The sequence below is a fragment of the Musa acuminata genome, chromosome BXJ2-10, assembly GCF_036884655.1.
Source record: "Musa acuminata AAA Group cultivar baxijiao chromosome BXJ2-10, Cavendish_Baxijiao_AAA, whole genome shotgun sequence".
Classification (NCBI taxonomy): Eukaryota; Viridiplantae; Streptophyta; class Magnoliopsida; order Zingiberales; family Musaceae; genus Musa; species Musa acuminata.
Genome location: NC_088347.1, coordinates 27,515,001 through 27,541,164, shown reverse-complemented (window position 1 = coordinate 27,541,164; position 26,164 = coordinate 27,515,001). Strand labels below are relative to the sequence as shown.

At 38.8% G+C, this 26,164-nt stretch overlaps 3 protein-coding genes, 1 long non-coding RNA gene and 1 pseudogene across 4 annotated transcripts in view; 2 read left to right on the top strand and 3 right to left on the bottom strand.

Annotated features, from left to right (window-relative positions):
• Nucleotides 1-26,164, top strand: part of LOC135624876 (protein REDUCED CHLOROPLAST COVERAGE 1-like) — a 97,494-nt gene that overhangs the window by 40,509 nt on the left and 30,821 nt on the right. The window lies entirely within an intron of this gene.
• LOC135624882 (protein REDUCED CHLOROPLAST COVERAGE 1-like) overlaps nucleotides 1-26,164 on the bottom strand; it is an 81,724-nt pseudogene that overhangs the window by 27,351 nt on the left and 28,209 nt on the right.
• Nucleotides 11,771-13,359, bottom strand: LOC135625735 (plasma membrane-associated cation-binding protein 1-like; the record flags this gene model as incomplete). The annotated part of the gene is made up of 3 exons (XM_065130825.1): nucleotides 11,771-12,975; nucleotides 13,059-13,143; nucleotides 13,237-13,359. Coding segments are annotated over 3 exons (519 nt in total), but the record flags the coding sequence as incomplete, so codon positions are not given.
• On the bottom strand, nucleotides 15,324-21,068 carry LOC135625870 (protein REDUCED CHLOROPLAST COVERAGE 1-like). The gene is made up of 6 exons (XM_065130984.1): nucleotides 20,973-21,068; nucleotides 19,877-20,010; nucleotides 18,110-18,293; nucleotides 15,982-16,113; nucleotides 15,761-15,873; nucleotides 15,324-15,617 (listed from the first exon to the last, which is right to left on the bottom strand). The coding sequence occupies exons 1-6, from the start codon at nucleotides 21,021-21,023 to the stop codon at nucleotides 15,605-15,607; spliced, it is 627 nt and encodes a 208-aa protein (XP_064987056.1). The 5' UTR covers nucleotides 21,024-21,068; the 3' UTR covers nucleotides 15,324-15,604.
• The window catches only part of LOC135625977 (uncharacterized), a 1,577-nt gene continuing 234 nt past the window's right edge, over nucleotides 24,822-26,164 (top strand). The window contains exons 1-2 of the long non-coding RNA XR_010492224.1: nucleotides 24,822-24,983; nucleotides 25,458-26,164. The exon at nucleotides 25,458-26,164 is cut by the window's right edge and continues 234 nt beyond it. This is a non-coding gene — a long non-coding RNA (uncharacterized LOC135625977). The remainder of the gene's footprint in view (nucleotides 24,984-25,457) is intronic.

The window sequence follows — 26,164 nt, the reverse complement described above, 5'->3', positions numbered from 1 at the left end:
CACTTGTGTTGAAAAGTTACACAGATGTAGATATGACAAAAGATATTGATACAAGGAAGTTTACATCAGATTTTTTACTTACTTTTACATATAGAGTAATGTAATGACAATCCAGATTATAAAGGTGAATTGCTCTCTCCACTATAGAGACAGAATATATTGTTGTTACATAGGTTTGTAAAGAAATATTATGGATGAAAGAAGTATTACAAGAATTGAGGTTGAAACAAGAAAATTATATGGTAAATTGTGACTGCTATAGTGTCATCCATTTGTGTAAGAATCAAACTTTTAATTCTAGGTCAAAGCATATAGATGTCAAATACTATTGGATTGGAAATGTACTTGAAGAGAAGCAGCAGCTTTAAAAAATTCACATAAATGACAATGGAGCAGACATATTGACAAAGACCTTACCGAAAGAAAGACAGGAGATATGCCGACAGCTGGTCGGCATTGCTTCACATTGAGGAGTTATGAGAGAACCTCCCTTATGCGCTAAAGGAGGGGGAGGTTGTTGGGTTGACAGCCTACAAGTTCAGCCCATGGTGGGCTTTAACAGCCCATAACTCACCCCCCTTTCCAGTAAAACCCTAAATCTAATAAGGGAGGTGTGGTGGCTGTGAAAATAGGGAAAAACTACAGCAACGAGACATCAAATTACAATAGCATCTTGATTCAAAAAGAGGAGAAAATGACAGAAAAACAAGAGAAGGAAAGGGCAGAAGACAAGGACAACGTAGAGAGACTATTTTCAATCATCTATGCAGTGTTCTCATCTCAGGTTAGATCAGATCTACAGTTGATTCTCGATATGATTACTTGGGGAGAATTTGGATATTGTGCACAGTGATGTAATCCTTATATCATAGTTATTCTCTTGAGATTATTGCTTGGATTTTAGGCAAAAGACTAAGATTTGTATTTTCATTATTCTTATAATGGATTACCTCTGGTTTGCCGTGTAGTTTTTACCCTTCACGTTGGAGGGGATTTCCACATAAATCTTGGTGTTATATTTGATTATAATTTTTATTTAATTATGATACGTGTTATGGCCTGCTAGTATTTATTCATATACAAAAATTTAGTTCTTCTTTATATCCCATCGGAAACGCTACCTCATCGCGCTCTCCCCCTCGTCACTCTCCTCCTTGTGATTCATAGGAGATGCAGTCGCAACATCGATTTACGATAAGAACTATGGATCTCCCATAGATCTATAACCACAACACAGTTCCTCCACTAATAGATCTCTTACTTAGATCTGTTGAGATCTACTGCTTCTCTTCCTCCGACGGTTATGCTTCTCCGATCGCAGGCTGCACCTTCAACCCACCGACAACAGCTTAGCCAAAACTCTTATCTTGAGCTCTCGGATAAGTACATATCCTCAAAATGTCTTTATTATCTTCTTCTAACATTCCAGTTATCGTTTCTGCAGTGAATCATAGTACTTCACATGCAGGACTTATGTTGTCACGTTAATCCCTTTCAAGTTATCAAAAGGTGACAACTATGCATCCTATCGAACCCAGTTTTCTAATCTCCTATTTTGATACGACTTACTAGGCTAAATTAATGGCTCCCTCAGTTGTCCACCAGCTATGATCAATGTCCTTATGTCTCTTATAAGATAATATCAAGATCTAAGCCTTGTATCTTCATAGAACACTCTCTTGAACATAATGTTTTCCGATGCTATAACCCCTAAACCCAAAAAGTTTTTATATCATATTACATTACTTTTGTAGAGTCTATCTTTCCTTTCTAAAATAATGAGCCTCCTGCCATGCAAACCACTTCGATAAACATTTGTCACTGGAGTATACCTCCGATCCTTTCGGATGAGCCTCACATGACACCATCTAGTTCCTCCCCTAAGGATCCATACTCTACTGCTACTCTATTTCAGCAACTGCCCATTCCCTCCATTACTACTTCATTCCTTTCTTCTTATGTTTCTCTCATTGATGAGGCAATACATTTAGAAACACAACCATTGTCTTTATCTCCTTCTAGACCCTATGACACTGAAGTACATCAGCCTGACTTGGCTCATGTTAATGACTCTCCACCACCTATACTAACAACATAACCTCACAATCTCATAGCCTCCAGACAATCAATGATAATACGCTCCAAGAGTGGTATTTTCAAACCACGTCAAGTCCTTATCCTACATGCTATCACAGAATCCTCGCCTAAGACCATTGAACCTATCATATTCACTCAAGCTCAAAAATCTTCAAACTAGCGTAAAGCCATGTGTAAAGAATATGATGCCCTTCTCCATAACTCAACATGAAACCTTATACCTTTTCATCATGCACAAAACATTATCGGGTATAAGTGCGCTTTTTGAATTAAGCAGAACCCAGGTGGATCAGTTGTTAGATATAAAGCATATCTAGTCACCAAAAGGTTTCATCAATAACCTGGTGTTGATTTTACTAAGACATTCAGTCTCATTGTTAAATCCATAACAATCTGACTTATTTTGAGTTTGGCCACCACTAGAGGCTGGTAATTTTGATAATTGGATGTTAACAGTACATTTTTATATAGGACTCTAATTGAAGATGTCTTTATGCAGTAATCTTCTGGTTTCATCCATCTTTAGTATCCAATACATGTTTATAAACTACAAAAAGCTATTTATTGACTTCTTCATGCTCCAAGCTAAACTTTGCTCATTTTTTTACTTCAATTAGCTTTATCAACTCTAAATTTGATACCTCACTATTTCTATGACAATAATATGACGACATAATATATCTTCTAGTGTACGTGGATGACATTATTATCACAAGCAATACTCCTACAAGGATCTAAGCATTCATCAAACAATTGGCATATCAATTTTTTTCTTAAAGATTTAAGAACCTTGAGCTACTTTTTGGGAGTGAAAGCAACATATACATCTTCAGGTCTCTTCCTATCACAAAAAAAAAATATTTAAGATTCATTATCAAAGACAAACATGTAGGACACAAAAGAGGTTCCAACTCCCATTTCTACTAGTGAATCACTCAAATTATGTGATGAAAGTTCTGCTACGGAACACACTCAATACCGACAAGTAGTTGGCTCCTTATAGTGCTTAGCTCTCACCTGTCTAGACATCTCCTTTGCGGTCAATAAATTATCATAATTTATACAGCAACCATCTACTATGCATTTGTCTGTATTCAAATGAATCCTATGATATCTTAAAGGAACCATCATTATCACTTTCTCTACAAACACTCTCCACTTTATCTCTATGCCTTTGCTGATATTGATTGGGTAAGAAACTTTAATGATAAAATATCCATGTCGGGGGTATATTGTCTTTCTTGAGCTAATCTAATAATTTGGAGTTCTAAAAAATAAAAAACAATCGTATGGTCTACAACTAATGTTGAATATCGTGTCATCGGTACCGCTGTTGCAAAACTCAATTGGGTCACAAATCTGCTCAATGAACTCAACATTGACTCCACTCTTATTTCTACAATATATTATGATAATGTCGGAACTAACTATTTATGTGTCAATCTAGTGTTCCACTCCCACATGAAACATTTTATCATTGACTTCCATTTCGTGCAAGATCAAGTTGTTCGACATCAACTACGCGTTTCTCATATACATATATATATATATATATATATATATACATATATATATATGGCTGATCAACTAGCAAACTCACTCACGAAGCCTCTCACCCATAAATTATTTTCATTGTATCGGTCCAAGATTGACATCCTAAATAGGAATACCATATTATGGGTGCATGATAGCAGATAAGATTTTCCCAACCGCATGAGAAAATATTGTTGCTTTATTGGGAGAAATCCTCCATCCTAGCTAGTATAAATAGAAAGAATATATCAATAAAAAACATCACGACATCCAAGATGGACGTGTAGGTGCCATTTCCATCCTTGGACACGACCATGTCTGCCTGAATGTCGATCGTCGGTACCTGTAGCAATCGTCGATCCTTCTTCACCACCCATTCAGAATGCTGTTGACAAGAGAAATGCATTAAGATCCCAAGGTTTCAATCCGTTATTATTCAATGCATTAAGATCCCAAGGTTTCAATCAGGCGGCTGATGTCTTCTCTGGTGCTGCCCAACGTGGGGCTGAAGGACCACGTTGTCCTTCCGGCGAAGAAGAAGGAAGAGGAAGGTGCAACAGTTGCGATTGCTACTGGCCGGGAAGCGAGGAAGACACCGTTGTTCGCCGTTCACTGCTATTGAGGAGAGAATGTTTTCTGTAGGCAGCAAATAGGAGAGGGAGCAAGGCCGGCGAAGAAAAGCAAGACCGGTTAGCACTGGCTCTGAATCCGTGTCTTGGTGCTTCTTCAATGACTCCGCTTGAGGCAGCGTGCTATTGTGGCCGCTTGGCTAACACATGGCGATGCTGCTGTCGCCAAGAGGAGCTGGCTCTGATACCATGTTAAAATAAAGAGATAAATGAGTTGTAGAAGAAGAAGTTGAATGTTATTGACATATCCTCCGTCTTTATATACAGGTTAGAAGGAGAAGTTTCCTCAACAGATTAGAGGATTTCCCTCAACAGAGTAGAGAGATTTCCTCAACAGTTAGGGAAATCTCATCTACTTATTAGAACCGATCATCTCCATCGGCACCGATCCCAGGTCAACTAAGCGTGATTCGACCGTGGCGGTAACGTTAAGCGTAAATTGGGTTGGAAGAAAGGGCGTCAAGGACGTGATGTCTCGTTCCATATCACGCAGGTTGAGGCGTCAGCTCATTACTCTGCTCTCTCTGCAAGAATTACATGGCTTTGATTCCACTCTCCCTCCTCCTCGCTTGCTTCATCTTCTTTTTCTTCTTCTTCTTCTTCTTCTTATTCTTCTTATTCTTCTTCTTCTTATTATTATTCTTCTTCTTCTTCTTCTTTGATTCCACTCTCCCTCCTCCTCCTCGCTTGCTGCTGCTTCTTCTTCTTCTTCTTCTCTTCTTCTTCTTTGATTCCACTCTCCCTCCTCCTCCTCGCTTGCTGCTTCTTCTTCTTCTTTTCTTCCACTCTCCCTCCTCCTCCTCGCTTGCTTCTTCTTCTTCTTCTTGCTCTCATGACGGCACCGTGTTGAGGCATTCCCGACCACGACGATGCCATGCTTTTCCCAGTTTAATCTGTGGCGCGGAGCATTGGATCACATCGCCCGCTACTAATGAAATCGGTGTGATGTGGTAAGTAAACCTGAGGCGAGAATGCAGCAGCCACCGAGCGTCGTGCATCGACCCGTAGCCATTGGAATCCCATGGGCGCCTTCAATCTGCCGCTGCACTCGAATGCTTCGATGATAAGTATTTTAAGAGTCCTAAAATTAGATTTGAAATTATTCGATCCGTTAAAAATGTAATTATGAAAAACACCCTTTCATGAGTTTGGATATGTTTAAATAATACTATTTATTCGTCAACGTTTTGCAAGTGAGTCCACAAAGGATCGAGAAAGGAATTTGAATCTGGATTTGTGCTAATTCAAAAGAGATTTTTATTTTTTTTTTGTGCTGTGAAGAATCTGATTTATGGATGTAGGTAAGAATTGTGGAATCATATATTTTGCATCAGTTTTCTAATTTATTTTTTTATCATTAATTTTAAAAGTTTTCTCTTTCCATAATATACATGATGTTTGTGATATATCTTCTTTAAATTCATACGACAATACCACATGTTAAATTAATTCTTATGTGTATTCAAATTCGTTCAAATCGAAGCATCAAGGGTCAAATTAAATCAAATAAAAAAAATGATTCGGTTCAAAGGAAGGTACTTCAAACTAAAATCATTTGGAACCTAAGTAATCGATTACGTATGGATTAAGCTACTGTCAAAATCATCAATCCTCAAGAAGAGTAAAGGTAATAATATTACTTTTTAACTGTGCTTGATTGATCCATACTTGTAAAAATGTTTAGATATTTTAACGATACAATTAAAAAGTTAAAATTATAAACTTAAAAAACTATTACTTTTTAACTGAGCTTGATTCGAATCGATTAATCAAATAAACAAGATATCTTTTCAAATTAAAATTATTTATAATCTTTAAAACTAAATTACTGATGAACCGATTCAGATTAAATCGGTTCGAAACCAATTCGATTAGGTTTGATTTAATTTTTTGATTCGATTTGAATACCCCTATTAATAATATTACATTGCATTCTTGCATCACTTTCTTCTTCTAAAGAATTCTTCGACCTAACTGTCATCCCTTGTGGTAGCCATAACATGCAAGATATTGTCTCCATCTCATTTATGACTCTTCCCATGCTGTCATTTCTGTTTTTTTTTTTTTTGTCTATCATACTATGACTATGATTGATTTTGTTCACGAGAAACATGTTTCTTACGTTAATGCACAGAGGGAGTAATATGTTATTAGATTTCGTGTTAATCGAAGTCTCACGTATTAGATTAATCTATTTATATACTTGTGTTTTTATGGAGTGGATACAAGATCCTTCAAAGCATTACCAATCTTTACGCGTTCTCCATGAACTCAGCCCCAATAATATGTTGAGGCAAAGGAAGACGAGAGACGTGAACGGGATGCAATTACGAGGGACGACGATGATGATTCCTCGTGGAAAAGACACGCAATTAGATGGAGATTACGAAAAGAAATGGCATTCCACTTGCAAAAACTGTACATGATTTCTTTATTAATCTCCACGAGTTAAGCTAAGGTGGATGACTTTCCTGGGATTGGACTCCATCCCAATTCCCAATTAACAGCTTGTAACATATCAACCAATTATGAAAGGAATTAATGATTTATTATTGGTAATTTAACTTGAATGGTTGGAGTCATTAGGTTGAATGATGAGCGTTCACTACATTATGACCAATCGATGAACGTTGATGCATGGAGCCCACTGCAGTCGGTGATACCACGTTCTGTTCTTCGTCGTCAAGCTTCGGTCTTCCTCTATATATATATATATATATATACACACACACACACTTGCCCTTCTTCTTTTACGCCTTCCATCAAGGAAACTTGACAGAGATGGAATGAAGCTATCGATCCCAAATATAACATAACACCACACTGCACTTAATAATGATATTACATGGCCTGCATGTCCCCTTGCCGAAAGCAAAATGAGAGAAACCAAGACATAGTTACGTACAGGAGAAAGAGAAGCAAATTTGATAGGGAAAATAATGGCACAGTTGACGCGCCGTGACGACAGCCCCCGGCCAAAGCAATAACGCCGACTAGACCCGCCCTGACGACTCCCGCTGTTGAGAGGCGACCTCCGACCCTGCATGGTTGACCACGACCAGGCCGGACAACGACCTGCCCCTCGCCCATACCCTGCTACGAACCGCTCCACCACGCGACCCCAGCAGCCGCGTCAGACGCCATCAGAGGTACCCCCTCACTCCAGCAGGCGGTCAAGTCAGGTAATGCTAACCTCCTCTATAAATACCCCCAAGTCCTAAACAAAAGAAAAAAAAGAAACTCACTCAGACACAAAACACTCAGAGACTCTTCTCCTGCCTCATCCACAACCCCCTCCACATCTTTCTCTAACTTGATCGTCGGAGGGGTCGGGCCGAGCTCCCGGCCCGACCTGTGTGCAGGTGCGAGACGGTGTTGCCTCTTCCCGAAGCTGCGGCGGAGCTGCCTCCCGAACCGAACCGCCGACCCGAGCCACCGAGCTCGGCCGCCAGGAGACCCCGAGGGACGCCGCCCGTTGACCACCGCCTTCCGGACCCGGACCAAGCCGCGACAGCCCCAAGGCCACGGCTGAACAGTTACTGACCGTAACAAAATTGACGAAGAGACAAGAGAAAGAATAATAAATCATGGAAACACTGGGTGCGCGGTGGTGGCGAGGTGGCGGTGGAATGATCGGTTCGGGAGGCTGGTGGTTTATATCAAGCCTTGGCGGGTTCAGCCGCTGGCTCGGCCGGTTTCTCCATCTCCGGGGAGGGGTCCGAGGGAGCTGGGTCGGCCGGGGCAGGTGCCTCTTCCACCTCTGCCTCAGCCTCTTCCTTCTTGATCTCCTCCGCGGTTTCCGGTGTAATATCCTTGCTGGTGCTCTCGACGGCCGGTTCGGCGGGAGCAGGCGGCTCCTCTGCGGGGAGTAAGGTGGACACCTGCTCGAAGAGGAAGATCACGGGACCGGAGACGAGGCCGGGGCCGTACTTGGCGGCAGCCTCGCTCACCGGCTTCGAGTCATCTCAAGTTGGATATATATATATATATATCCACTCTTATTTCTACAATATATTATGATAATGTCGGAACTAACTATTTATGTGTCAATCTAGTGTTCCACTCCCACATGAAACATTTTATCATTGACTTCCATTTCGTGCAAGATCAAGTTGTTCGACATCAACTACGCGTTTCTCATATACATACATATATATATATATATATATATATATATATATATATATATATATATATATATATATATATATATATATATATATATATATATATATATATATATATATATATATATATATATATATATATATATATATATATATATATATATATATATATATATATATATGGCTGACATAAATTATTTTCATTGTATCGGTCCAAGATTGACATCCTAAATAGGAATACCATATTATGGGTGCATGATAGCAGATAAGATTTTCCCAACCAGAGAAAATATTGTTGCTTTATTGGGAGAAATCCTCCATCCTAGCTAGTATAAATAGAAAGAACATATCAAGTTGCTTTATTGGGAGAAATCCTCCATCCTAGCTAGTATAAATAGAAAGAACATATCAAGTTGCTTTATTGGGAGAAATCCTCCATCCTAGCTAGTATAAATAGAAAGAACATATCAATAAAAAACATCACGACATCCAAGATGGACGTGTAGGTGCCATTTCCATCCTTGGACACGACCATGTCTGCCTGAATGTCGATCATCGGTACCTGTAGCAATCGTCGATCCTTCTTCACCACCCATTCAGAATGCTGTTGACAAGAGAAATGGATTAAGATCCCAAGGTTTCAATCTGTTCTTATATTTAAGGAAGATACTTATTCTTTTAAACATTTATTTCTCTTAAAATTCGTCCATTTTTTTGTGTTCTTGCGCTCGAACATTTTAGGGATATAGCTCGAACATTTTAGGGATATATATCGCCGAGTTGGTTTCCAAGATTAGTCACGATAATGAATAAACTTTTTTAATCGATCATTGTTCACATAGATCTTATCGAGAATTTTTGTCTGAATTTGTTGTTCTTCTTTTCAACGAATTGACTATTTAAGGTGGGAAGGAGAACCAACCATCTCTTCCGCAGATCATCTCCATCGGCACCGATCCCAGGTCAACTAAGCGTGATTCGACCGTGGCGGTAACGTTAAGCGTAAATTGGGTTGGAAGAAAGGGCGTCAAGGACGTGATGTCTCGTTCCATATCACGCAGGTTGAGGCGTCAGCTCATTACTCTGCTCTCTCTGCAAGAATTACAAGGCTTTGATTCCACTCTCCCTCCTCCTCGCTTGCTTCTTCTTCTTTTTCTTCTTCTTCTTCTTCTTCTTCTTCTTCTTCTTCTTCTTTTCTTCTTCTTTTCTTCTTCTTCTTCTTCTTCTTCTTCTTTTCTTCTTCTTCTTCTTCTTCTGCTTCTTCTTCTTCTTCTTCTTCTTCTTCTTCTTCTTCTTCTTCTTCTTCTTCTTCTTCTTATTCTTCTTCTTCTTCTTCTTCTTCTTCTTCTTTGATTCCACTCTCCCTCCTCCTCCTCGCTTGCTGCTTCTTCTTCTTCTTTTCTTCCACTCTCCCTCCTCCTCCTCGCTTGCTTCTTCTTCTTCTTCTTGCTCTCATGACGGCACCGTGTTGAGGCATTCCCGACCACGACGATGCCATGCTTTTCCCAGTTTAATCTGTGGCGCGGAGCATTGGATCACATCGCCCGCTACTAATGAAATCGGTGTGATGTGGTAAGTAAACCTGAGGCGAGAATGCAGCAGCCACCGAGCGTCGTGCATCGACCCGTAGCCATTGGAATCCCATGGGCGCCTTCAATCTGCCGCTGCACTCGAATGCTTCGATGATAAGTATTTTAAGAGTCCTAAAATTAGATTTGAAATTATTCGATCCGTTAAAAATGTAATTATGAAAAACACCCTTTCATGAGTTTGGATATGTTTAAATAATACTATTTATTCGTCAACGTTTTGCAAGTGAGTCCACAAAGGATCGAGAAAGGAATTTGAATCTGGATTTGTGCTAATTCAAAAGAGATTTTTATTTTTTTTTTGTGCTGTGAAGAATCTGATTTATGGATGTAGGTAAGAATTGTGGAATCATATATTTTGCATCAGTTTTCTAATTTATTTTTTTATCATTAATTTTAAAAGTTTTCTCTTTCCATAATATACATGATGTTTGTGATATATCTTCTTTAAATTCATACGACAATACCACATGTTAAATTAATTCTTATGTGTATTCAAATTCGTTCAAATCGAAGCATCAAGGGTCAAATTAAATCAAATAAAAAAAATGATTCGGTTCAAAGGAAGGTACTTCAAACTAAAATCATTTGGAACCTAAGTAATCGATTACGTATGGATTAAGCTACTGTCAAAATCATCAATCCTCAAGAAGAGTAAAGGTAATAATATTACTTTTTAACTGTGCTTGATTGATCCATACTTGTAAAAATGTTTAGATATTTTAACGATACAATTAAAAAGTTAAAATTATAAACTTAAAAAACTATTACTTTTTAACTGAGCTTGATTCGAATCGATTAATCAAATAAACAAGATATCTTTTCAAATTAAAATTATTTATAATCTTTAAAACTAAATTACTGATGAACCGATTCAGATTAAATCGGTTCGAAACCAATTCGATTAGGTTTGATTTAATTTTTTGATTCGATTTGAATACCCCTATTAATAATATTACATTGCATTCTTGCATCACTTTCTTCTTCTAAAGAATTCTTCGACCTAACTGTCATCCCTTGTGGTAGCCATAACATGCAAGATATTGTCTCCATCTCATTTATGACTCTTCCCATGCTGTCATTTCTGTTTTTTTTTTTTTTGTCTATCATACTATGACTATGATTGATTTTGTTCACGAGAAACATGTTTCTTACGTTAATGCACAGAGGGAGTAATATGTTATTAGATTTCGTGTTAATCGAAGTCTCACGTATTAGATTAATCTATTTATATACTTGTGTTTTTATGGAGTGGATACAAGATCCTTCAAAGCATTACCAATCTTTACGCGTTCTCCATGAACTCAGCCCCAATAATATGTTGAGGCAAAGGAAGACGAGAGACGTGAACGGGATGCAATTACGAGGGACGACGATGATGATTCCTCGTGGAAAAGACACGCAATTAGATGGAGATTACGAAAAGAAATGGCATTCCACTTGCAAAAACTGTACATGATTTCTTTATTAATCTCCACGAGTTAAGCTAAGGTGGATGACTTTCCTGGGATTGGACTCCATCCCAATTCCCAATTAACAGCTTGTAACATATCAACCAATTATGAAAGGAATTAATGATTTATTATTGGTAATTTAACTTGAATGGTTGGAGTCATTAGGTTGAATGATGAGCGTTCACTACATTATGACCAATCGATGAACGTTGATGCATGGAGCCCACTGCAGTCGGTGATACCACGTTCTGTTCTTCGTCGTCAAGCTTCGGTCTTCCTCTATATATATATATATATATATACACACACACACACTTGCCCTTCTTCTTTTACGCCTTCCATCAAGGAAACTTGACAGAGATGGAATGAAGCTATCGATCCCAAATATAACATAACACCACACTGCACTTAATAATGATATTACATGGCCTGCATGTCCCCTTGCCGAAAGCAAAATGAGAGAAACCAAGACATAGTTACGTACAGGAGAAAGAGAAGCAAATTTGATAGGGAAAATAATGGCACAGTTGACGCGCCGTGACGACAGCCCCCGGCCAAAGCAATAACGCCGACTAGACCCGCCCTGACGACTCCCGCTGTTGAGAGGCGACCTCCGACCCTGCATGGTTGACCATGACCAGGCCGGACAACGACCTGGCCCTCGCCCATACCCTGCTACGAACCGCTCCACCACGCGACCCCAGTAGCCGCGTCAGACGCCATCAGAGGTACCCCCTCACTCCAGCAGGCGGTCAAGTCAGGTAATGCTAACCTCCTCTATAAATACCCCCAAGTCCTAAACAAAAGAAAAAAAAGAAACTCACTCAGACACAAAACACTCAGAGACTCTTCTCCTGCCTCATCCACAACCCCCTCCACATCTTTCTCTAACTTAGATCGTCGGAGGGGTCGGGCCGAGCTCCCGGTGCGAGACGGTGTTGCCTCTTCCCGAAGCTGCGGCGGAGCTGCCTCCCGAACCGAACCGCCGACCCGAACCGCCGACCCGAGCCACCGAGCTCGGCCGCCAGGAGACCCCGAGGGACGCCGCCCGTTGACCACAGTCTTCCGGACCCGGACCAAGCCGCGACAGCCCCAAGGCCACGGCTGAACAGTTACTGACCGTAACAAAATTGACGAAGAGACAAGAGAAAGAATAATAAATCATGGAAACACTGGGTGCGCGGTGGTGGCGAGGTGGCGGTGGAATGATCGGTTCGGGAGGCTGGTGGTTTATATCAAGCCTTGGCGGGTTCAGCCGCTGGCTTGGCCGGTTTCTCCGTCTCTGGGGAGGGGTCCGAGGGAGCCGGGTCGACCGGGGCAGGTGCCTCTTCCACCTCCGCCTCAGCCTCTTCCTTCTTGATCTCCTCCGCGGTTTCCGGTGTAATATCCTTGCTGGTGCTCTCGACGGCCGGTTCGGCGGGAGCAGGCGGCTCCTCTGCGGGGAGTAAGGTGGACACCTGCTCGAAGAGGAAGATCACGGGACCGGAGACGAGGCCGGGGCCGTACTTGGCGGCAGCCTCGCTCACCGGCTTCGAGCCAAGGAACTCTGCGCAAGGATCTAATCTCATCACAAGCCCTTCCGCTATCACCTCAAAACAACTATAACATCTGTGACAGAGAAAGCATTACCGATCTTCACTAGTTCCTCGATGAACTTGATCACAACAGTTGATTTCTTCTTCAGTCCTGACCCCGTCGGTTTCTTCACCAGAGTCTGTCGTCGTCCAAAGCAAGTATTTGCAGAAGGCTGTAAGTATTTGATACAGAGTCTGTGAATAACATGAGGATGAGTTCAAGATCGATAAACCTTGATTTCAACGGCAGAAGCTTCGTAGATCTCCACAACTTTGGGCTGCAGGTCAGTCTTCTTCTCTTCGAACTCCTTGCTGATGTCCTCCTGAACCAAACAAAGGATCCAGTAGAGATCAGATCAAGTCGAAGGGAGAAGAAGAAGAAGAAGAAGAAGAAGAAGAAGAAGAAGAAGAAGAAGAAGAAGAGAAGCAAAACCCCATGCACCTTCGATTCGTCGAAGGACTTGCATGCCTCGGCGACGGCAGCCTTCTTGCCGTTCCTGTCAAACACCTTCTTGATCGTCGGAAGGACTTTAGACTTCCAGTAATTCACCATCTCTGCTCTCTTCCTCTTGCTCTCCTGTTAGCTCAAATCGCAAACACCTGTGTCTCCAAAAGAAGAAGCAAACATCACCACACGACTAAACTATATGAGACCAAATGATCGGTAAAGAAAGGAGGAGAAGACGTACTATGAAACTTGCGTCTTCCTCTCCACTCCGCTCCTCTGCCTTTCTTCTATGCCTACGATCACCAATGTATAGTATGCACGAAAACAAAGAGGAGAGCGGAGCCATGTGCTTGCCAGGGAAATATACAAGGACAACGCACCAAATCACCCTTGCACTGTTATGAAATTACGGTGTAACCCTTCCTAAAGCTCAGGTAAAAACGACCGCGTATATGTAATGCGGAGGGTATTTTCGTCCTAAAAGTAAGGATCGCCGGCTCAGCAGAAGGTTACAGTGGGGAGGTGACAGCTGGAGGTCGCAGTCGCCTATTGTCCTCGTGTGCCACCGCCGTCCGCCGAGCCCCGTGGGAAACGGAAAGAGGCGACGCGAACCGGGAATCGGATCGAGGGGTGGCAGAAACCGGGGTTTGTCGCTTTGGGCCGCGGGGCCCGTTGGGGAGCCGTATTGGTGTCTCCTAAGGACCACGTGGCTTCGGGGCACACAGATCCGCCCTCCGTCATCTTTATCCCACTTAAAATAATATTTAAATACTTTTTTTTTTCAAATCCCTTTTGGGGTGTCATTTTTTTGGGTTTTTTTGTGTGTTCCTCGAAAATATTATTTATTTTAATTATCAACAAAACCTTTAGGACCCCTTATCAACAAAAAACATATATATATAGATTAAATTGGAAGAAATTTTTTTGAGATATTCTAAGATTTTGATTATGATTTTTTAAGTATTATGTTTTTTAATGGTCTCCCGGGGAGGTTTTAATTAGAAAGAACTTCCACCTAACTATGGTAGCGAATAATTATTAGATTTCCACAAAGAATTCTAATTATCATGGAATATTTTATTTTATGTATTAGGCTTTTCAGATAATAATATATCTCCACTTATACCCGATACATTGCAAGAATCCGAGGAAGAAGCCCTTGTCATCATCACCAAATGAATGAGGCCATGCTTCATAACCAATATTGTCCATAACCAATAAAAAATACCTAAAGGACACTGTTATGCAAAAACAGTATGGCCTTTGCAGCGAATTCTCATTTAACATCATGATTTTGAAGACTAGCTGGATGTAGGACATGTTTCTCAAAAAATATTTTTCTAGTACTGATACATAAAGCTTGAGTATTTTGATTATCCACATGCACAACAATTAAGAGTGAGGATCTACTTCTGTTTTCTAGGTTCAGTTGGACTCTCTTTCAAATACTTGGACAGGTTATATAGCAATAAGGCAGTATCTTCTTGAACCAGAAGCAGGGCAGACAAGGTAAAATAAATGCATGCCTATAATCAAGTGATTGGTAGCAGGCAGCAAGAGCTGTAAAAACTAAGTACAATTTGAAAAATTTTAAGTGAGTAACTTGTTAGTTGCTTGTTATAAATTAGCATAGTTTGCTCACTATATTATGTTAGACCTGATTTATTGCCAATATTTACATGAAACAATTGGCTCTATGAGTGTTAAGTTCAAAATTTATTCAGTTTACCACTAATTTAGATGCAAAAATTAAGTACAAGTTGAATTATTTCAAGTGACTAACTTGATATTTGCTATAAATTAGGTTATTCTGTTAAACTATATACTACCTAAGACCTAATTCACCACCAAAGTTAGCATGAAATTATTGGCTCTATAAATGTTGTCTTTGACATTTATTCGATCTACCACTTAAAAAATCATTCAGGTAGCAAGCGGATATATTAAACATGTAAGCCAACATGACCAAACATAAATACACAATTAGATTCTCAGAAGTATTTAAACAAGATAAAGGCTTATCAACATACCATTAAACCCAGATTCTTCCTCTTCAGGGATTCAGCATCTCTTCCTCTACCATCTTGGTTGGAATCAATGAAATCAAGGAGATCAGGCATAGGATATTCATCATTTTAGTGGAAGTAGAAAATTCAGTTGGCACATCTAGTCAATGAAAATATTAATTTTAGTGCACGAGGATGACGTTATATAGATCACGTATATCAGCAATAAGTGCAGAGTGAGCATGCTCACAGTATTTGTGACCTAAAGCATGTTAAACCTAATCACTGCAATTATTGCTGTACCTCAGGTGGCCTTTGCTGGCAATAGATGCATCAGGCTTCCGCGTACCATTTCGAGCAGCTTCTTGCTGCTCAATAGCCTTTGACTCAAAGTACTCGAGCCAGGCAGCAGCATCCTGCGAAATCAAATGGCAACTCTGTGAGTCAAGAAACTAAATCGATGCAGAATTAAGAAAAAAAAAGTTTTATTGATGTCTCTCCATATAAAGATATGCATAAATCACCTGAGTACGCAAGTCATCTGGACCAAGCTTTGCTCTAAGTATTTGTAATGTTGTTTGCTCATGTTGAACACTCAAAGGATATGCTTCCATCAAGGATAGTGCAATAGCTATCGCATGGTAACTTGCTGCGGTCTAATGTAATGTAGAAAATTAGATACATATATTATATATATACCTAATACTCTTCATATAAAAATAAAATAAGGTCTACCATCCAATGCAAAAAAATAATAATGGAACTACTTACATCAGACATTGAAAGTTAAAAGACAGTTAGTGTGAGATCATTCAATGAAATTATAAATCTGGTTTATCACAGGCAAACCTGGAAAAGATATTATCATTATACTATAAAGTTGATAGGTTTTTTATCTGCCAAAAATTAACTTTCATGTTATCATAAGAGAGCCAATCAGAGGACTAATTTGAAAAGGCAAGTTAGTATCAGAAGCTCTTTTTCTGAAAAAGAGACTGTTTTGAGACAAAAAAACCACTTCATTCCACATACACATGCAGCTAGTGTCCATTATTTTTGTGTTCCTATGTATGTCCATCTACGTCATGTCTGTGTGTGTACCATCTCCATACAAGAACACAAGAAAACAGAGATGCAATTTTTTCCCTTACATAGTTGGAAACAATTGGTGTTGGTTTTGCAATGAAATGAAAATAACAAGACGAAGATATGGGAACAAGTAAAATTTTGAAAGAGTGAGACAGAGTGTATGTGGCAGCAAAATCATGTATACAATGAAATCTCATATTTTTGCTTTAAGAAAATATATAGTTCTGAATCAAAGATGGGAAGAAAAAAAGTGTTGACAAGCATCTTAGTGCAGTACATTGTAAAACACCTTTTAGAACAAAATCTTATATTGATATACTTGTAAGGAAAAGAGAATAATGTAAAAGGTAACAGTCAAAATCAAATCTATATTCCATAGACTATGCTTTGTGGATCCCCATCTACTTGAACTATTAAAGATGATAAAATAATGAGCTCTTCCCAATCGATAATAAAATATAAACTAGTGACTTACAAAGTGTTCGAGAAGTACCCTTGGACATATCTAGAAGATAGTCAGCTCTAATAAATATTGGAGGTGTATACAAAGTGGCAGCCTAACACTCTTAACACTTGCACATTAATTCAGTATCCGGGAGGGACAATGTACGCAGCCTTAACCCCCACAAGTAGAAAGGTATGGCTCGTACATTTCAGAGGTCACAAAGGAGCCAAACTAGATGTCCCACTAGAGTATGGATATGGAATGCATCTAGAGATATTGAACTTTTTATTTGTCAAGTAACCTGTGTTTCAAAATATAATAGAGTATCCAAAAGGGAATGCCCATTTTGAACTTGGAAATGATTGTTTTCTCATGTTGAGTAGAAAGAGGAGGTTAGAGAGAAAATAGAGTGAAGGAGTTCGCTTAGGTATTAAGCTGACTAGGTCATCCCAGATGACCTTGATATGAAAGCAATCCTTTTCTTATAGATCCCAAAACCTTTTGTACTCTACCACATGATAGATTTTAAGCTCATCTGATTTTGCTTGATGTACTTGTTCAAACCCAAACTAACAAATTAAAAAGGAATGAATTGCTGTCCCATTTTCTTATGTATAACAAATCTTGGTTGCATGACCGAGAATGGTATACTCTTGTTAGGGCAGAATAATAATGTGTGTGGCAAACTTTGGCTAATGGGTTCCAGAGATTGTCTAATGAAGCATATAACTGAACCCCTTGATAACAGGCCAATGATGCTCCTAATTTATATGGATTGCTGAAAGTCGAACCTGCTAACTTATACCTGCTTTGGCAAAGCCCTCTCCCACACAGCAGAAGGTCAATAGATAAGGGGTTCTAGATCACCTAATTATCCAGGTCACTAGGTGAGCAGATTAGGGGTGAACTAGCTAGAAGTCACTCTGTAATACATGCCTTATCATCTCAAAGTAATTAATAATGTTTCTGTGGGACTTCATTAACCAATTATTGTAATAATTTATGATTTCTAACACCGAACTACAATAAGCATCAGCTGCTTATCTTAAAAGAATGCTATGACTACTTCAGAAATAAAAAGACACAAGAAGAAACAGAATTTGAGAACAAAAACAAACCTGAATGTGGTCAGGACCAAGCAACTTCTGATTGCATTTCAAAGCTTTATGAAGATATCTAAGTGCCACATGTATATTTCCCAGGCCTTCCTCCATCATAGCCACATTAATATATGTAGCAGCTGTGTTTGGATGAGATGGTCCACAAGTAAGATGCAAAAGATACAACGCACGTTTCACATACCTGATTAACAAGTAACAGGAGAAAAATTAAGGGTGATGGTAAATAACATATAATGGAAGCATGGTCCTGGCTTATTATTTCCAATACAAACACCAAAACATAACAATACTAACCTGGAAAGTAAGAAGCTTAATTTTTGTTAGTTTCTGTTCTTCAACTTTTTATGCACACATTAATTTTCAGGTACGAAGTAAATATTAAAGTTAAATCTAGAAAGCCATTGTTCTCAAATTAAGCTGCATTCTTTGTGGCAAAAAAACGAAGAAAATGCCATCTTTGCATATTTTAGCTAATATGCATAATAATAGAGTAGACATAACCAAAACCATAAGACAGATATGTGTCGTGGAAGCTTTAATATTAAGTTTTGCATTGGCCTGTAAAAAAAAAATTTCTCTGTTTAACCGGTCATTTCAACCAACCCTCATGATAACACATCAAGAATATAAACCTCAGTGCTTCAAAACACAAGCTAAAAATGAGCAATGACCAAACAGAGAAAACACTCAAGACATGTCACACATGAGACTAAAATAGAACAATGGCCTTTGTCAACGGCCATAAAAATTTATTCCCCGACTAGACTGAGAAAAATGGGAGAAACTTTATGAAATTTGTCTGGTCTCTTGACAAGCCTATGACAAGAACCTATTCAATCTCCTTCCACAAGACTAAGTGTTAAAATTTTTAAGTTTCCTCTTCACCATTTGGCTAATAAATCCATGTTATAACTAATCATGTGATATTAATGGAGCTATCTTCTTTCTCCAACCAAAATTCCGATGTGTTCTTTCTCTCTCATAAGATGGTCACAGTGGACTGGAGGAACCTGAATTTTTATTTTTACAATGCTGATAAGTTTGATAAACCATTTGTCACTCTTTAAGCTTTTAAAGAATAACATAAGAAAAGATATAGATGCAATTTTTTCTAAATACTTTGTTGCCATGGTACTCCTATGACAAACTCTGTATGTTTAAAGCTCTATCCTTCACTAATTAATATCATAAAGCTTTCTTTGTCATAGTTAGAAGATTTACATTATTAAATAGCTTCTGACATGTAGACATTTTTTACATGTGCTGGGAAGCATGATATACAATGAACAAATTGTACAAATATCTCAATCATTGCATTCATGCTGAATAACTTACAAACTTCTTTTCAATGCTTATAGTAGAAGAAAGGCTTCTCCTTAACTTTACAAGTATTATGCTAAGAATGTTGTTTTAAGTGAAACCATCTTTTTAGTTTGGTAATCTAGAATTCAAGACTAAAATTTCTACTTTTATGTATTAATTCATCAAGATCATTTCATGCAAATAACCTAGTTAAAAATTTTTGACCGTTACCTGCCAGAAGTCTTCTTCTTTTTTTCTATCTAGAAGAGGCACTAATTCTAAGTTTATATCTCCTCGAATCCTAATATATTATACTGCAATAATATCTTATAAGACAGTACCAATGTTCAAGTCATTATAAAAACAAAAGATGGAATATCTAATAATTCAAGATATTAGAATTCCCAATCAAAAGAACACTATCTAAGATTTGATACTACAACAAATAAGAATTGAAGTTACTTTAGAGCCAATTCAGTATGTTGAAGCCTGTAGTAAAAAACAGCTAGGTCGCCGTAGCTCTTCATTGTATCTGGATGATCCAATCCAAGCTCCCTCTCATTTATGTCCAATGCCTTCTGCTGATAAGTTGTGGCCTAAAAGTTGCAATAATTTAGTATAATCCCAGCCAAAGACAGGAGCACAGGTTCAAAATTTATAACAGAAAGTTCCTAAAAGTCATCCCTAATAATTGAAGTGATATATAAAATTTTAAATAGTAAAAAACACCATATAGCATATTATAATATTCATCTTAGCGTAAGAAACCATAGTGGTAGAATACTGTTTCATGGTTTAACTCGATTCAGATCTTTGCAAAAGCCATTAAAAAACAGATAAATCCAATTAGAATTAGACATTGATCTACTAAAAGAGGACACAAGTCAGGAACACAAATGCTGTATTAAAATATTGAACTGTGGTTTATCGCTCTTTGATCTGTTTCAACCTCATGACCCACTAATGGTCCTGCATGCACTTATTCAAGGCATAAATTAGCTACCAACTAAATTTCCAACAGAATTACATGTCAATATTATGAAATATGAATTACAAAAAACGGTTTCAATCACTCGGAACATAATCACCCATGACACAAACTTTACATTACAATTCTCCAAATTTCAGATCGTTGGACTTGGCAAATTTAAATTGTCCATAATGGTGTATTTTTGACATTGGATTGGTAAAAACATAATTGATCTGCTCAATTTTACTCAAATAGACCATTTAACAAGGTTCCTTTTAAGATATCAGAAAAGAGAGAACCATGGCACATAACAGATCGTAAGATACTCCATAAGTCCATATCATAAGAACCATGGCCTTCAGTGACACAAATATCTGAAAGCTACCTAATTAAGGTCACCAGTATGGTAGAGAACAACAGCTAAAAGACTGTAGGCTCCAGCAGTCATCCGATTATAAGGACCACAGACTGCAATTAATTTTGCCAGAGCCTGCATCCAACTACACCTTCATACCAAAAGCAAATGAAAGAGAAAAAAGGTCTTTACAAAGAAGTTAACCTGTACAGTAGTATCTTATGACGAATTACCTTTGTTCCATAGTTGACTGCGTCTTCAAGTTTACCCTTATCAAGTGCCATTTTCGAAGACTCTAGAAGTTGTCGTGCATCTGCAGATGAGCATGCAACTTGCTGCAAAAGATTCAAAAGCACTAAGAATGTAAGATACATTATGGTAGATACCATATTTCAAATAAGACCATCTTAGCAGCTTTACCTTGTGCACAGGTACAAGGCTGATGATATCTGATTTGTCAAAGGGGAAATTTGAATCCATATCAAAGTCTCTGGGTGCCAATTCAATTCCCACCTAAGAAAATTGAACATGTAAGATGAAAGGAAAATTAAATATCATTTACAGAAATGAAAAATGATCATTACCTTGTGACATAGCCCTCTTAAAATAGCATATTTTCTTATATCATTATAGTTTGAGATTGTAAGTTCCCAGTTATATCGCTTTCTTAGAAATACTTCAAGCCATCTCCAGACTAGAAAGTGCACACGTATAGCAGAATGTGAAACATCAGAATCAGGAAGCCCAAGGAGCATGTTAAGTGTTGCAGCCATCAATATAGATAAATCTCCAGTATCAGAAACAGAAGCAATCACAGCTCGTACAACATGCTTAAAAGCCCTTACTATCATCTCATGAATACAGAGTGACTGAACATGAGACAGCTTCTCTGAAAGCTTGACCTGACAGATATTGTACATAATATTGCATTTAATATAATTAGGAAAAATACTTTGTGAAAGTAAAGATATATTCAGCCTCTTCAAGCTAAAGGTGACTCACAACTTGCCCAAGAGAGCGTATTCTTAGACCTCTTGTATGCATGAAATCAGTTAGAGTACGACCATCAACAGGTGATAGCTCCAATGACCCAAAATCTGAGACCTGAATACATGCCAAGGTACAAATAATACTCATTAACCATCATTGCATACTAAAACAGAAAATAATGAATTAAATATGAAAAAATTGTACTCAGGCATACCAACTTTGGGAGAGCAACTTCATCATAATATCTCATTGCCATCTCAGTTAATTCCTGTGGAGACTGATCATGAGAATAGATCAGCTTCTCATCTTCAAATTAATTGTAATCTTAATGTATGTTTCTATGTAAGTTAAGATGATACACACACAGACAATAAATTTACATGTTATTTAGTAGTAATTGTGATATAGACAGGAATTAACTAATGATACATAGCCCAGATAAGTGTACATATGTACAACAGAACTGAAACTTTAGAATAAACAAACAAAGTTACTAATTCTGTAATAGTAAGACATGAATTTGCAACTGACAATCAACACCTGAGATAGCAGTAGAAAAATCAGAACATACACCTGAAATAAGGCATAACCTGCATATATTCATGTGACTTGTGCATACCTTCAAATGAAGTCCAGTATTAGATTCTAGCAACCTTGTATATACAGGTTCAGTCAACAAATCTTTGAGCTTGCAAGAATTCTCAGTTTCTTTGCTTTCTACCTTAGGTTCCTTGATAGGCAACTTTGTATTCTGTTTTTCATGCATCTCATCAGATGATTTCCTGTCAATGGTTAAAGTCTTTTCTTCATCAGAATCTGGTTTCTTTTTTGGGTTTTTAAGAATTTTAAGAGGCTTCCCAAGGCCTTCAACTCTTATCTCACTTTTTGTCTTCGTCGTGATTTGTTTTTTGTCATTTTCACCGACCTGTTTCTTGTCTTTGTCACCATTATTCTGATCCTGTAAAGCTTAAACAAAAATCATTGCTAACCCAGTGCTCTTTGCTTGGATTTACAAGAAATATACTAGTAACACTCACTACATATGCGATGTTCGGCTTCGTACATACCATCGGATACATTAAACTTCCAACTGCTGAAGCATAAGAAACCTTTTGTATTTTCTCCTTCTCCTCATCACTTGAAGGACTATGTTCCAAGCATAACTTAAAATGACTTGCAAGAGGAGAACCAATTGGCTTTGTATTGTTTATACTGAACCTTTTCAATACCTTCTTGATATATTTCTTCTATGACAATCAAATCTTCTTATACGACAACTAAACACTCTTAAATGTCTGTATGAAACATTTTTCCATAACCATACATACTCTGTAATATCACTATCTAGGGCTGTAAATGGTAATAAGTTGATCACATCAACTACAGTCCTTAAAACCTCATCCCAAAACTTTTTGGGTAGCTTGGCCTATGAAAACATACATTTGATCTTTTTCATAATTATGTAATTCATAAAGGTGTACCAGGAATTGTCATCTCAAGTTGGATATATATATATATATATATATATATAATTCATAAACGCTTTGTCGACGCCCAAAACACACACACACTGTGGCCTGTGAATGCATGTATTATTGTTTCTGTGTACGTGTCTACTACTACTACAACAGTACAATGTACATTATAAATCCAATTAGATTTCACATATGAAATGGCACCAAATGGGTGGATGGCAAAAGATTACATTGCTCGACAGCAAAAGATTACAGTGCTCGATGAGGGAGGAATCACAAAGCATACATACACATCTCTTCGCTTGGCTTTGGGACTACTCCACGCCAGGCAATGTCTCCTCGGCTAATCTCTACGTGACGTCGAGTATATGCCTTGCCAATGGAGTACTCATTTCTCCTCCCTATCATTCGTGATTCATGTTTTTCATCTAAATAATAATACTCGTGTGATTAGTTATCATTTGTCGTAATCAGTCGTGAGGATTTGTTTATACTAATACGAAGATAAATAATGATTTATCATATGACGTCGAATCGGAGCAGTAATAGACATATTTAATCTTACATCAATCGAAGAATAATGAAATCAAATAAAAGCTAAGAGGTCACAGTTATCAGTATATGTTGTTTGAGACTTGCATCTCTCTCTCTCTCTCTCTCTCTCGAAGAGGCAGCGGGAACCACAAGCAGAAGACATCCAAACTGCAGCAGGCTGGCATGGAGCAGACCATAATAAATGCCAATCAAACTCCATCCAAGTCCACAAAAAGGTGGATTTGCACAAATAATTCAAGAGGAAGTGTGAGCATCAGCCAACCTTGGAAAGATAAAAGCTTCATCTCTCAAGTGCAATCCATTTACGATGATGATGACAGACAAGGCTGACTGTCATGCAGCCCCATGCATTATACTCTGATGAATCACTGAAGGACTAATGGCTATTTTTAGCTGAAGCTTACATATCAACATCACGGAATTATGGATGACAGCCAGACTTGCTGGACCAGTCACGCTGATATCATCATTCGAGTTGATCGTTTCCTCCTCACGTCACAAAATTTTTTCACTCTATTTTTTTTGTCTTCGTTATTACCGTGAAAATGGATCCCAATGTTAGATTGATATATGTATATCTGCAACTTCATAAACTAAATAAAGATATTATTACTTCGATGATCAAATTAAGTGTGAGTTAAAACCAAGAATTTAGTTTTTTTTATATACATAAGTACATATACATATGTTATATCAAGACATGAATTAAAAATGGTTACTATAATTATCGGGTAGTTTAGACTTTGATAGATCATTAGCTTAGCTTTAATCATAACACCTTGCAGATGTTGAAGAGATAGATTTTATAACTATTTTTAATTTTCTGCAACGATAAATATGGACATATTTCTTAGAAATAGGCAGCGTTTGACCCAAGTCGCCGAGGAATCGGACGCGGCTGAAGTGTATCACCGATCGGGACGGGTTTGCTTTGTATGATAGCCTTCACCTTTCGCTAAGGCCAGCGTCGATGACGACCAAAACACGTAGTCTACAGCGATAGCCACCACCTTCCCCACCTTCTATTAATTCCTCTGCTTCTTCTTCGATCCCCAACCCCCCTCTCTCTCTCTCTCTCTCTCTCGCTCTGTTAACTCTTTGGTTCTATCGCACACGCAACGGTGTTGGGGAGAATCACATTAATTGGTGGAGGAGAAACAGATGAAAAGAATGGTTTGGTCTCGAGAAAACGCTGTCGATGGTTGCTTAGACACTCTCAAACCGGTAATCTTTCCACTTTCTTCTGTTTCTCCTGTCGATTAATATATATAAATATTATGCATTAATTTCAAGCAAATCGACCGTGTGAGTTTCTTTGGAAACCAATCTACCTTTATCTTTCTTATTGCATACAACTTTTTCTTCTTGGATCAAACATCTTCTGCAACCATTGATCACTCGCCAAGAATGTAGGGAAATCAAAAGTACTCTTTTGTCTGTAACAGTAAGTTTATGTGACCTTCCATCGGACAAAGCATATATATAAACATATCTTTCATTGTTCACAAGTTTTGATGTAATTTAATAGTTCACAGTCTTTAAACAAAGATATATTTTGTAAGAGCACGAAATCAGATGTATTATTAAGATCGTAAAGTATATACTCCAAGTTTGGGTGTTAGATATGGTCGGAAATACAAGGCATTTAAATCAACCTATGAACGAGCTAAATGCGCTAGTTTTCTCTTCCTTTTCTAGCTTTCCCGGGACAGTGGAAGAAGAAGAAGAAGAAGAAGAAGAAGAAATGATGGTCATCCATCAGCGGAACCTGCGAGCGACGAGTTCGTATCGGCCCTGGCGGCCGGCATGGGTGCCAAGCTAATAGTACAAGTCTCACCGGAGGCATCCCAATCCACGGGAGCACTCGCCGCCGCAGCTCGACAAACCGGAGGCAGACTCGTCTGCATCATCCCGGAGGAGGTGTCGCTCGCTCCCACGAAGGATGTCGTCGAGGAGTCCGGCGTGGACGACGCGGTGGAGTTCAAGGTGGGCGACCCGTATCACGAGCACATCGGCTGCTCTCTGGTGGGCTGCAAGTCCGACCCGTACGCACGCCTGCTCGAGCTGCTCCGCTTCAATCCGAGGAGTTCGGTGGCGATCGCTAACTGTCTGCGGGGAGGGAGGAGGGGCCGATAGGCGAAGATGGGATGGAGGTGACGATGATAGGGAAGATTGAGGAGGTGGGAAGGACGGGGACGACGGCAGGCGGCGTGGAACGGCGGAAGAGCGCGAAGGGATCAGGGCGGAGGAGGCCGCGCAGCAAAAGCAGATGGGTGAGGAAGATCGATGAGAGGGGAGAGGAGCACTTCTTTAGGTTACCCATTTCCCTCGAACCTGTACGCGTATCGGGTGGCGGCAGAAGTGGGTGATGCGGCCGAGAAGAAGATGATGACGGTGATGAGCCA

Bases quoted from the DNA above. Each gene is read 5' to 3' on its own strand.
- LOC135625870 (XM_065130984.1), bottom strand. From the start codon at position 21,023: ATGGCACTTGATAAGGGTAAACTTGAAGACGCAGTCAACTATGGAACA. The intron at 20,011-20,972 runs GTAATTCGTCAT...TGCAACTTTTAG, and splicing joins CAGTCAACTATGGAACAAAG to GCCACAACTTATCAGCAGAA. The intron at 16,114-18,109 runs GTTTGTTTTTGT...ACATTACATTAG, and splicing joins TTGGTCCTGACCACATTCAG to ACCGCAGCAAGTTACCATGC.